This window comes from Gallus gallus, chromosome 1 (genome assembly GCF_016699485.2).
Source record: "Gallus gallus isolate bGalGal1 chromosome 1, bGalGal1.mat.broiler.GRCg7b, whole genome shotgun sequence".
NCBI classification, from domain to species: Eukaryota; Metazoa; Chordata; class Aves; order Galliformes; family Phasianidae; genus Gallus; species Gallus gallus.
In genome coordinates, this window is record NC_052532.1 from 130603279 (window position 1) to 130616564 (window position 13286).

The 13286-nt window shown below is 41.6% G+C and overlaps 1 protein-coding gene and 1 long non-coding RNA gene across 7 annotated transcripts in view; both read left to right on the forward strand.

Annotated features, from left to right (window-relative positions):
- The first annotated feature begins 284 nt into the window (after window positions 1-284).
- LOC107051964 lies at window positions 285-6397 on the forward strand. Of its 2 annotated transcripts, XR_001463981.4 has the most exons (3): window positions 285-392; window positions 3687-3788; window positions 5602-6397. It is a non-coding gene; the product is annotated as an uncharacterized LOC107051964 (long non-coding RNA). The 2 variants fall into 2 exon arrangements; XR_005845728.2 differs by lacking the exon at window positions 5602-6397 and having other exon boundaries at window positions 3687-4416.
- Window positions 6398-9745: 3348 nt separating this feature from the next.
- The window catches only part of HERC2 (HECT and RLD domain containing E3 ubiquitin protein ligase 2), a 105263-nt gene continuing 101722 nt past the window's right edge, over window positions 9746-13286 (forward strand). For 3 of the 5 annotated variants that reach the window (NM_001252376.3, XM_015277713.4, XM_015277712.4), the window contains exons 1-2: window positions 9746-9848; window positions 10336-10452. In NM_001252376.3, coding sequence (NP_001239305.2) covers window positions 10381-10452 — 72 coding nt within the window. In that variant the 5' untranslated portion in view covers window positions 9746-9848; window positions 10336-10380. Of the gene's footprint in view, window positions 9849-10032; window positions 10077-10335; window positions 10453-13286 lie in introns of those variants that run through there. The other 2 variants (XM_040699084.2, XM_040699090.2) reach the window with 1 other exon arrangement.

Genomic DNA, 13286 nt, shown 5'->3' on the forward strand with positions numbered 1-13286 from the left:
CTTTAGCTCTTGTCTTTTGCTTGTGTTCAGTGCATTTGCCTTCGCGCTGCCACAGCCAAGCTTTGTCTTGCCTCCTCTGTGCTGTGACTTGTCTTCTGCGAGTGACTTCACCATGCCACATGTCAAAAGAATGCCCCTTGGGACAGCATGTCCCAGGGGTGTGTTATCTCCTTGGACTGTGGTCTGAGCAACTCCTGCATCTGGTACCCGGAAAGAAAGATAGAAGGAAATGGTTATTAATTTACCAGTTAATGAATAACGCAAATAGACAGCAGATTCTTTTCAGCCTCCATTTGTACCGAAAGACAGAAGGAAGTGAAGAAGTAGGAAGACTGCAGGAAACAAGCTGCACTGCTATACCTGTAGGCTTAAGGAACCCAGCAGGCTCCCAGGTGGACTAACCCATTTGTTATTGATGCTGTCATCTTGTATTTTGGAATTACCTTTTTCTTAACTTACTTTTTAGGGGCACTTGAGACTCTTTATCTTTGTTATTTTGATATTAAACTTTTAGCTTGTTATTTTGATATTAAACAATGAAAACTTACTATGGGATGAAGCAATGCATTTGTGTTGATACTTTTGCTGTAGTGGCTTAGGTTAATAAAATTTGTTTAAACTTGGGTGGAAAACTAATCTGATACTTCAGGGAACTTTTAGTGGCCATTCTGAATTACCATTTTCTGACCAGAGAATTCTACAGTCAAAAAAACACACAAAAGGTGAACTACATCCAGTTTGTAATTTCCAGAGGGCTAGGTATAACACAGCGTAACAGGACTAGCATAGCTGGAGTGAGTAGAGTTAATTCATTATCAGAATTAATTATAGAAATGAGACTGGAGTGCTGTGACCTTTCTTCTTGCATTGCATATTTTTCTTTAAGATCATTGAGAGAACCAAGACAGTCCAAAGGACTAGTAGAGAATGGCTGATATTAGCCAAAATGAATCCTCTCTGTATTTTACAAAGCATGAGTTGAGAATTGAGGATCACTGATTATAATAATAATAAAAAGCTTGTTCTAGAGTTCCTGATAATTTTCTATTTTAGCTGCACAATCCTGCTGACTCCTCTCCAATTACGTGTAGTGTGTACCACTGTAAATCATTTATATCTGATTTAATTAATATCAAAGTTTGTATCTTCAGTTGTATTACCTGATGAGAAGTAAATACAGCTCCAGATTTCACATGGAAATTCAGCTGCCTATCCTTTAAACAGGAAGGAAGCTTACATGACTTAGTAATTCATAACAGTTAAAGGATCTTATCACCTACAAAAAAGTTATTTATTAATAACATATTAATAAATGTCTCAATTAATGCCAGCCTCAGAACTAGTTAGCTGTAAATGTGCCAGGCCATTAACAAGATTTACCTCTTGAATATGGCTTAAATGTAGTATATTATCTTCAAAGCTGGCTCAGATTTTCTCTGGTCTTCTTCAGGCTGTTGAATAAATAACAATATTTAAGAGAAAAGCAGATCTAGGAGAACTGAAACGAATGTACCTTCAGTTTTTGAGAAGGGCTGATATGGTAAAGGCTTTATAAAACATTGATGTCTCAAATGTATTATGTCAAAAGCTAGAGACCATCTGGAATGGACGTAGGAACAGAGATCACACTCTTTGGATGGTGGAGGTGGGAACATATGTACGTTCAGTGGTTTGAAATGTATGTGTACACGGTGTCAAAACTACACACAAATACTAGGGGCTATTGTGTGAAGGGGTAAGGCTGGAGTCTTACCATCACAGCGTAGACATCACAGCTTTATACCATACGAGTCAATCAACCTCATAGAAAAGGCTTCATAGACATTTATTCAAATCTTATATAATGGCAGCAGATGGACTAGAAATTCATCTTAAGTAGGGAAGAGAAGACTTATAGCAGCTTGTTTCCCAGTGTTGCAGGTTCCCTGGCTGTAATATTTGTCAAAGCATTATGAACAGGATAAGATGAAAAAAACTTTCAAGGTCTATTTTTTCAACAATACCAATCATTTAGATGTTGAAATAGCATGACAGAGATACAAATCTGTGATCTGTTTGTGATCTGCTGACACAAAACTACCACACTGAAGAAAGCATTAGGAGATGGGTACAAGCACTACCTAGGATTTAGTTCTCTCGTCCTGAAGCAGAAAATCAGGTGTGAATGCTCTTGCTTGAAATACTTGATTTTGCTTGCTCAGAACATTCCACAAAACCAACAGAGACTAGCACAGGAACAAGATGAATCGCACAATGTCTGGGTGGGCTGTTTTCCTTCCTATCTGAACAAGTTACATCATTTTAGATCACCCATGCTGTTGGCATCCCCTCTCTCAATTTTTAGGGTACAAAACACATTAACATGGATAAAATATCAGGTGATTCTCCCTTGAGAATGAAATACTTCCTGTGATTGTAATAAATGGGGTGAGAGCTGGCAAAACAAAGGAGCAAAAATCTCCCTTTATAAATAGGCACAGTGGAGAAACACAACAGAGATTGTCTACAACTGTTCTTACATATCTGAGGAAGGGGAGCTGTGTTCAGTTTCCTGATTCAAAAGCCAAGCAGACTGAGGCTGTTTTGTGCTGGTATTCATTGTACGTATTAGGTACAGATCCAACAAATTATCTTGATTCCCTTTCCTCCTGTCTTCCCATGTATATCCCCAGGCTTATACTTTCACCAACCTGTCCTTGACCTTTCTATTTGGCTGCTAATATCTCTCCTAGCACCAGGCAGCAAGAACAAAACGTGGCATAAGTCCAACATATTCAAAGGTTTTTTTTAAGTATTTTTTTTTCCTTATGAAGCACTTCTGTATGGAAGGATACCATATGGCTGTAGGTTAACAAACTCTTTATAGAAACACTGCTTCCTTTCCTGTTTAAATGAGTAAAGATTCCCATCAGTGTTCGTAAAGTGTTTCCCTGTATAAAAGCTAAAATGTTTTTGGCCATCTTCCAAGCATTAGAAGAAACTCAATACTTGGTAGCTTCTAAATGGAAGGAATTAAAATTAGCATCATACCTTCTTATATTGTTGGAGATCTTTCTCATGCTTTGATTATTGGCTAAAGGATATTGTTCCTATCTCTGCCTAGCAAAATTTCATCCTCTTGCATCCACCTACACTATGCAAAGGGCATAGACTCAAAGTCTAGATTTTCGAGTGATCTAATGCTTTTCTCATTTTGCCAAACCATTTCAATTTTGTTCCTAAGTCTTCTGCAATGAACTACTCTCTGCATTCTAATTTCGGGGGAAATAAACATTTTTGTTCATCTGCTTAAACTCAAAGTTCAAAATGTACTCACTGCCCTAAATGGATACTGATTATGAAGCATGTTGCAGTGTCTGTGATGGGTTGCCTTCTAAATACTGACCAGGCAGCCAGCCTTCTGTCAGTCAAACCACATTCATATGCTGATAATCTATCTGCACAATATTATGATAAATACAGACTCATTCTGTCCTCACTGTATAGGTCAGAATAATAGTAAAATATATTTCAATTTCTGATGCAAAACAAAGTGGATTTTTACTAATAGTAGCATCGCCTTGATGCTTTGGTGGATTTTAAAACGCTATCTTGATGATTTTGGATATCTAATGCTTGTTGATGAAAAACTATATGAAATTCTGCGATACCCTTTCCTGTATGACAAATTCTTCTCATTTCCATAGGTCTGTACTCGGTATCTGAATGTCTCTGCAGCATTTACTTCCAAAGTCTCCTGAAGATCTGCCTAATGAGCATACTCAAGCTGGTATTTCCAAAGCTAATATGTGAGTCAGAGAGCAACATCCATCTCAAATACTTTATGAAATGAATATTTTGAATTGGTAATTTAAAGAACAGACACAGAAACAGAGAATTAATTCCTTATTCTTGTGTTCAGAAACGCAAATCAGATCAGACTGGTTTGGGCTGTAATGCAAGAACATTTCTGGACAGAAAAACTGGGGCTGGCATGGGGGAGGCAAAACAACCTTTATTCTCTGTAATGGGGGACGTCACCTGAAAAATAAACTGTTGGGATAGTATTCTTCTGGGAGAACAACAAAAAAGTGTATTTGGCACTGGATGAGCAACATAAGGTACATGAGGCTGAATTTTGAGCTAAGAGAATGAAAACTTTACTGCTTCTTTTAATGAGGACAAGATTCACCTTCGTTTTAAAAATAATTAACTATTCAAAATGTAATTAACAATGGAGTTTAATTAGCTACCTTTGGAAACTGTGGCTTTATTGTGACAGTTTTTAATTGCTCCATCCTTCATTTCTTTTAATACCACAAATTGCTTTCCCAACACCACCTCCGCAATTGAGCTGTATCAACTGTACAATGCTCTGTGATTTTTAAGTAGAATACTTCACAAAATAAAAATGTTACAAGAGAAAAGCATGCTGAAGTTCTGTGTGTAAGCAGTATTTGTCATTAAGATCGAGGTAAAGCAAAAAGGAGGGGCAGATTTAACTTAATTCTATGTTACAGTGGAACAGCACATTTTACAAGCTCAAGTGGGCATGTGTCGCTGTCCAATAAAGGTGTAGTGAGATCATCTGGGACGTGTGGGTGAATGTGAAGCCTATGGGTTAGAACAGGGAAGAAGGTCAGAGATAGCAGCACTGTGTGACCACTGCAGGTGGGAAAGGAGCAGAAAGTCACGTGTGGAGACAGACATTGTTTTGTTGTCCTGAGGATGCATAGGGAAAGAGGATGGGGGGTACTGATGATGACGGGCTTTGGTTTTTGAACACAGAAGCTGCTTTCTTTGGTTTGATTGTTCTGCTTATGTAAATCATTTTTTTTTTTTCCAGTAATAAAAATGGCTAGGAGTAACTGTCATGATGACTGTATGGAAATACTAGTGTGTGGGGGAAGGAGGAGAATCCTTTTACGTTCTTACTCTGTTCTATTTTCCCTGAGTGGGAAGCACTGGTGTGGAATAATACGCACTGACCGATTTGAGCTGACAGCATTCTTTACAAATAATAAAATGAAGAAATAATGGTCCTCATCATGAGTTTTTAATTGTGTAAAACTGAAGATTTGGCCCACAGTTCAGTTCGAAGGCTTAAAATAATAAAGGCTAATTGTAGAAGTTTCTTACTTTCTTTGGGAAAGTCTTCATCACTGAGAATAAGCCAGGAAATTCTTCGTGACCTGTTTTAAGCTAAGAATGGACTGGATTTTGTATTCTTGCGGATAATAATACACAAAGACTTCCAAGCTCAGTGGGAGAGCTCAACACAAATAGCTCTTGAAAAAAATCACAAACAAAAAAAGCATTGTCTTGCAGTGAACAGTTGGGCGCTGCTCTTACAGAGAAGGTTTTTTGTCTCTTTCCCGTGCATAACAATTATTGAGATCAAATGAGAAAAAAAGGAATGCCCCATATTTCGCTGCTGTTATGACAAAAGAAGGATTCCCTAGAGCTCACATGTTTAAAATATTTATTAGTAAAAATTTAACAGTTATACCTAAAATGTCTGCATGTAGGACTGGATACTGATTTTATATAAACACGTACTTTGATGTTTTCGGCCCTTGATTAAAAAAACACATAATCTGTTCATTGGTTCTTCTTTTGCAGAAGCTACTGTGTGCCCTCCATCACATTCACAGCAAAAGAGAGGTCACTTGCACAAAGCCAGGCATTTTTAGAGCACACTGTATTGTTTGCGAGTGCTCTAAGAAGTGCAACGGAGAAAGAGATCCTCTTAGAAAGCATTCTGATATATTTACTTTTTACTTTAATCTGTATTAATAGCGATTTGACAGTATGTCTAGAAGCAGACACATATGAACGACTGACTGTACCTGTCCACGGAAATTAGATTTTTCCACATTTGTCCATTTCTCTGGAGTAAGCAAGATAATATTGTGAAGGTTTTGGCAGACTTGCAGTGGAAGCTGAGAGCCTTCTTGCACCATCGCTAGCTGCCTGCCCTGCAGCTCATGAGGATGTCGGTGTCTCTAAGACAGGGACATCAAATCTACTTAATCATCTTCTTGGGCTTAATGTAGGTTACTTTAGCAAGCTGGAACACAGAGAATGATGCCTGGAGAACTGATTTAAAAGATCATATAATCTGCTTTAAGATAGAAATATGCATCATAAGTGTGGAGTGCTTGGCTGTAGAGTGGCCAACAGCCAACACACTTCAGCTGCTTGCCTTCAGAAGTCTGTCAGACACCTGTATTACCACCTTCGCTGCCTTGGTCATTCAGTAGAGAAACAACAAAGCATTGTTACTTAAACAACTTCACAATACCTTAGTTACTGGTAGAATATTAATAAAATACTGTGTATAAGGACAAATTGCAAGCACTAGAGCCTTTGTATTTTCTGATTATTTGTTAAAATAAAATGATTTTTATTAATATCATTGCAGTAATTATTGAAGCTGTTTTACTGAACACACTTTTCTCTGTGGAAAATTTGATGGGTACATAGTATTTCTGTAAGTAAGAGTGCCTTTTGAGATTGTACCATGCTATTACAGCACATTTCAAATGCAAATTAAAATTACTCATCAAAAGTGAAATCTAAATCTGGAAATACAAAATAATCTCCAAATTCTTCAAAAGTATTTCCATCTGTTGAATTTCCATAGTTACTGCACCCAAATATGTATTGTTATTTGTTGAACCCAATGACTACCTGCTAATTGGGCTAGAGATTCAAGTCTAACAAGTTAGCTAGTTATGCACTCTGCAAACTATTTTCATCAGAAGCACCAGAAGATTATTGCTGCTTTCTATTTAGTAGAAGTAAGAAATATATCCGAAATATATGGAAATGACATTCTAGGAGAGCCAAACAAATAAATGACAGAGAAAGTAGCTCATGCACAGTACCAAAATGAGATCCGACTTGCAAATCATTTAAACAAGCAGTAGGCATGATCAGTGGGGACTATTGTTTCAACCAAGCTGTATTAATTACTTCTAGTTTGGCCTCTATGCATTGCAAAGTGTTTTTTAAACTTATTTTAATATGCAAATATCACTATTTTCTTATATTTCCAATCTACTAGGAAAGAGGAGACTAAAACACTTCCCATTCTGGTGTGCTAGTGCATGGCTATGGACTAGCCAGAGTAGACATGACATGAAACACATAACAGAACTTTCATTTCCCTCCCATCTAACATAAAGCCTTTGACATGCTCAGATTTGGGTAGATTTTTCAAGGGAAACTACTTTTGTTTTTAAAGGTTCATATTTTAAAGTTTCAGAGAGTAATGTGAAGTTGGAACTTGCTACATTTTATATAAAATTTCAGGCACTTCAGAAATGTTGTACAGCATTTCACTTAAGGACACCAGGCCTTGACTTCAGGGAGGTCCATAGTGATTGACAAGCTGAGCAACTAGGTCATAGCAGCATCTTTTCTGTTACCTTGAAAATGAACACCAGATAGTCAAATTCACTATGCTTTACTAGTAATAATTATTATAGTGCTTCTTAGAATCACAAAATGGCTTAGGTTGGAGGGACCTTAAAGCTCATCTACTTCCAATCCCATGGATGTGGGCAGGTTGCCACTCACTAGATCAGACCGCTCAGGCCCCGCTGCAATCTGTCTTGAACACCTCCAGGAATGGGGCATCATCTTGGTTTCAGCCCAAACAGCATTAATAGCACATCAAAGTCTTGGCTGATGCTGACAACAACCAAGGGATGGGATGAAGTTCAACAAAGTCAGGTGCTGGGTCCTACACTTTGGCCACAACAACCCCAGGCAGTGCTACAGGCTTAGGGCAGAGTGGCTGAAAGACTGTGTGGAAGAAATGGACCTGGGGGTGTTGGTCGACACTTAGCTGAACATGAGCCAGCAGTGTGCTCAGGTAGCTGAGAAGGCCAATGGCATCCTGGCTTGTATCAGAAATTGTGGTGCCAGGAGGAGCAGGGAAGTGATTATCCCCCCGGTACTTGTCTCTGGTGAGGCTGCAACTGTAGTGCTGTGTTCAGTTTTGAGCCTTGCACTACAAAAAAGACATCGAGGCCCTGGAGTGTGTCTAGAGAAGGCCAATGAAGCTGTGAAGGGTTTGGAGCACAAGTGTTATGGGGAGCAGCTGAAGGAACTGGGATTGTTCAGTCTGGAGAATAGGAGGCTCAGGGGAGACCTTATTGCTCTCTACAGTGATTTCTACAGGAGGTTGTGACAAGGTGGGGTCGGCCTCTTCTCCCATGTAAGTAGCAATAGGACTAGAGAGAATGTTGTGTCAGGGAGAGGCCACAGTGAGGTCTCCCTGGAGCCTTCTCTTCTCCAAACTGAACAAGCCCAGCTCCCTCAGCCCATCTTCATAGGAGAGGTGCTCCAGCCCTCTGATTATCTTCTTGGCCCTCCTCTGGACCCACTCCAACAACTCCATGTCTTATTTCTTAAATAATAATAAAAATTATTATGTATCTTTGTCTAAATGCTAGTCATGGATAGACATGGGTCCCAGTCATGTCAGAATTTCATGGATGTGCAACCTGTGGTTTCACATGCTAGAGCTGGCCAAAGCCAGTTTTCATCCCACTTGCCAAGCCATGCTCCTATCTTTGTACTCCATTCAGCACCACCCTTCCCTCCAGCCTCCCTCCTCAGGCTGTTTCCGCCACTTTGGTTGTTACTGAACTGCTTGCTACTGATCCTTTTGCTTTGTGGTTTTATTTATGTGGAACTGAAGCTGGTCCCTAAAGGGAATATATATAATATATATATATATTTGATGTGTCCTGGGCTCCCTCAGAAGGGAGGTGGCCAGCAGGGACAGGGAGGTGATTGTCCCTCTCTACTCTGCTCTTGTGAGGACCCATCTGGAGTACTGTGTCCAGGTATGGAGCCCCCAGTACAAGAAAGACAGAGAGCTGTTGGAGAGGGTACAGAGGAGGGCCACAAAGATGAACAGAGGGCTGGAGCACCTCCCCTATGAAGACAGGCTGAGGGATCTGGGCTTGTTCAGTCTGGAGAAGAGAAGGTTGCGGGTTGACCTCATAGCAGCCTTTCAGTACCTAAAGGGAGCCTACAAACAGGAGGAGAATGAACTCTGTGAAAGGCTAGATAACAGCAGGACAAAGGGGAGATGGTTTTAAGTTGAACGAGTGAAAATTTGGGTTGAATTTCAGGGGGAAGTTCTTTACTAGGAGAGTGGTAAGGTGCTGGCACAGGCTGCCCAGAGAGGTTGTGGATGCCCCATCCCTGGAGGTGTTCAAGGCCAGGTTGGATGGGGTCCTGGGCAGCCTGGTCTAGTATTAACTGTGGAGGCTGGGGGCCCTGCCTGTGGCAGGGGGGTTGGAGCTTCCTGGTCCTTGAGGTCCCTTCCAACCCAAGCCATTCTATGATTCTGCAACTGTTATTTTGCTACTCTTGGATTGATTTAGGCTCCATCTGCGGTGCACATTAACAACCCCGGAGCCTGGCTGTTGCGTTATGACTGCTAAACCACCCAGCCGCCCTGGGGTTCGCCCTCATCCACCACCGCGACCGGTGCTGGGACGGGGACACCAAGGCCCAGAACCGGGAGGCCGAGGATCTCCCCTCCCTCTCCGGGTGACCCGTCTATCTCCATTGCACCGCTTCTCTCTATGGTTCGGACCGGATGTCCCGCCTCTCTCCTTTCCTGATTTGTCGACCGCCTCGCTGACGTATGGGAGGGCTGCGCTTCCCCAGTTTCCAGCGTCGAGGGAGGGAGGATTCAGTGCCGCTGTCGGCGGAGGGGGGTGGGGGGACGGGCGGGAGTGGGAAGGAGGGGCGAGGATAATCCGGGGCCGAGCGGGTGGTGACAGAACGGGCCGGGGAGCCGCCGCCACCACCACCATCATTATCATCATCGCGAGCGCTCGGTGAGTGCTGGTCGTACCCTGACGTCTCCGTCCGCTGCCGCGAGGTGGAGGTGAACTACTGAGGGAGCCCCCCCCCCCCATCGCCTGGCTCAGCACCGTGGATATGGCCGCAGTGTGGGGGTGGGGCGGCCGTGCGGGGGAGGGGCTGAGCCCCGGGGAGGGAGCGGCGGGGGGCGGCCCCGCTGGCCGGTGGCTTGCGTAATCCGCCATCGATCCGCTGTGCCGTGGGTGAGGGGCAGCGCTAGGCCGCGGGTGCTGCCCGCGGGGCGTCACGAGGAGGGGAGCGCGACTGTGAGGGGCGGTGGTCCGGCGGCGCTCTGCTCGGAGCGCGTAGCCCTGTCCGGCGTTGAGGGGTCTGAGCTGAGGGGTGGGTCTCGAGGACGGGTAATCTTTAAAGATGAAGCGGAGGCCATCGTGGTTCAGACAAAAATAACCTTGCGTGGCTTATCTCACGTGCTGGATGGCTGTCTCTGTCGTTGTGTGGCAGGTGGGGCTGCTCGGCCAGCCTGGAGAGGAGGCTGGAGAAGGGAAGATGTCCTCGGAATCTTTCTGTCTGGCTGCTCAGGCCAGGTTTGACTCCAAATGGCTGAAGACAGACCTACAGGTAAGGCGTCAGACTGCTGCGTCGCACCTTTCGGATGTGGACTGGGGATGCTCGTCAGCCAAACTGCTGACAGACATCTGCAGCAGTGTTCTTGAGCCAGATGCATATAAATCAGGCTGAGCTTGAAGGAGCACAAACTCATTTTGAGCTGTGCATAGATATGTATTGGCGCTACAATCTCTCCGCAGAAAAGCAAGCTGGGCTACATGTGTGTTATTTTGGTGGAGAGCCAAAGCACACATCTGTTTGAACTCAGAAGTTCTCCATGTAGGCTGTCACTGAACTTGTCTGCCTAGAAGCTAGCAGTTCTAATGCACGACAGAACTGCTGTGAGAGATAATGGGAGTATAATTTATATTTGAAAGGGTTCAGATGTGCTTTTACTGTCATTTTTTGGGTAACAGGTGTAGGCTTCCTTTTAAATACTCCCTTATTTTAAGAGAGATGATTTTGTATTGAATCTGTCAAAGAGGTGTGGTCAAAATGGAACTGGTGTTTGTTGAGATGTACTGGTGTTTGGTGGAAGTTTTGCTGTAGAAGGTGGGCTGTTTATTTATTTAGATTGTGTGATGCAAGAATGAGCATGTTATCCTGTTTTCCCAACACAGATGTGAAAGCTATGAGGAAAATATTGAGTAGTTAGAGTGGTATAGGTCAGTTTTGGATGAAATGGCCGAGTCCTTGTGTTGTATGTCTTTTTCCTTCCTCCAGATGTTACGTATAGATGCCTTACTTTGAATAAACCTCCAACTTTCTGCTCGAATCTCTGAAGTTCCTGTTGGGATAGACAAGCTGATGTTAATGTTTTGATAGAGATAAAGAATTTTAAGAAATAAATTGCATCCTGAGTGACTTTACCCAAAATTATATCCTGGATGGTGTGGGTAGTTCACCTGTTGCGTTCAGACAAGGGTCTGTTACTGTGTAGTTGTGATTCAGGAGCAGCCTACCTGCAGTATTTTACATCTAACAAGCTAAGTAAGATTCTGGAATAAGAGCCTTGAAGGTTACGTTACACAGTAAGTTTTGTATGTAAATACTATAAAATGACAGGGGTTGATCTTGATTTGGCTAGGTGATTCTGTCCTTCCTCTTTTATTCTTTCTAGACTTAGAAGTTTCTGTCCAAAGTTAGTTATTTTGGCATAGGAGGTAAATAAGTGTAATACAAAGCAATTTGAAGATGAATGTGTTAAGAAATATAAAAGTACTATTCTGGACACTGAATGTTGAATTGTAGCATTGCTTTGGCTATTGCAGAATAGAAGAAAACAGTAGCTGATAGGTGACAATCATTTTTAACTACTGCTGAGTGTGAGTTGGCTTCTTTTATTATACAAGATGAAAAATGTGACTGTGTGATTTGTCATATTTTTCTTTTCAATTATGAAGCCCTTTTTCTACATGCCTCCTCTCTTTTTTTTTCTGCTTCCCTGCACTTTTGACAGCAGAGTTTCAATTGCCATCCCTACCTTAAGGATTCTTTTCAACTAAGTGTATATAATTGCAGTGACACACTGGTCTTTCATGGGATGTTTGTGCAGTCAGCGGGTTGTAACAATTCCATTAAAGAATAAGAAATCTTAATTTATAACAAATTTCTATGAACGATTTTCTTTCATAAAATTGCCTTCTGAATAATAACAAGTTAAACTTGGTATTTACCTGCCTTGTGATTGCCGGGGTATTCCCTTTGCTTTCTTCCAATCACACTCCAGCCAAAATAATGAGATTAATGAAATAAGAGAACAGTAATCGTTTGTGATCTCCTGACACAAACATCTCTTCTCTGGAACGTGAAGAGGCCGCCAAGGTATGATATGATTTTCTTAGGAGTTTAGCAGGTTTTGGTATTACACAGGTCCAACAACAACAACAACAAAAAAGGAAGAGTAGTGTATATGGATCTCGTATCGCTCCTTTTGGGGGTATTAAATGGCAGATGTCTTCTGTCAAGTAAAGGGGTTTTAGACTCTGGGGGATTTCTCTATTGCATGACTGACTATTTTAGCTACTGATCGACTAGCATGACCTAGCTACTTGTGAAATCTCTTTATAGGTGTAAATCCAAACCACTCTGTTCTGAACATGCAGATTTCCTGCTGCGTATATTTTTACCTGCAGACTGCAGAAAGGCCTCGTCAGTTTTCAAGGGACCATCAACAAAAATTGAAAACGAGTGTAATACTGGGGACTGTAATACAGGAGAGATTTGAAGAAAGACACACAGATTTAAGTGAACGAATCAAAATGACTACAAATTATTTCTTAGAATTTGACTCTGAAACTCCTTGCTTTGCAGCTAGCTTTATATATCTGTTTGCTATACAACAGGCAAGGAGCGTGTTGGTAGGATCCTTTGGAGAAAGTTATACTGGGGAATCCTTTTGCTTAGGAGACACACAGAGATTACTTCATCTTGAAAATTAGCTTTTTTTTTTTTTTGCTATTGAAGTTCCTTGTTGTTGCTTAACATGAGGAATATAATTAGAATTGGAGGATAATATTTCTTTAGGTTGGCTGGTGGTCTCCAAAATCTGAGTCCTCTGTTTTTTTTTGCCCCTGCTACCAGACTGATGCCTGTGGCAGCTATAGTTAAAAGCTTAAAGGCACTGAACTCTCTCTGAAGATCGTTGGATTCTTCTTTACACTGTTCAAGACAGTGTTGCATTAATAATGTAATAAATGATGCTATAACGTTATGTGCATTAGTAACAGTATGTAATATAGTGGGATTAATGTAATAAGAAAAGAATGATACGTGGATTTTAGGATGGATTGTGTTTAATCACCTTTGAGTGCTACTGCTGTAGCTTATATCCAGGCCAAATGTAA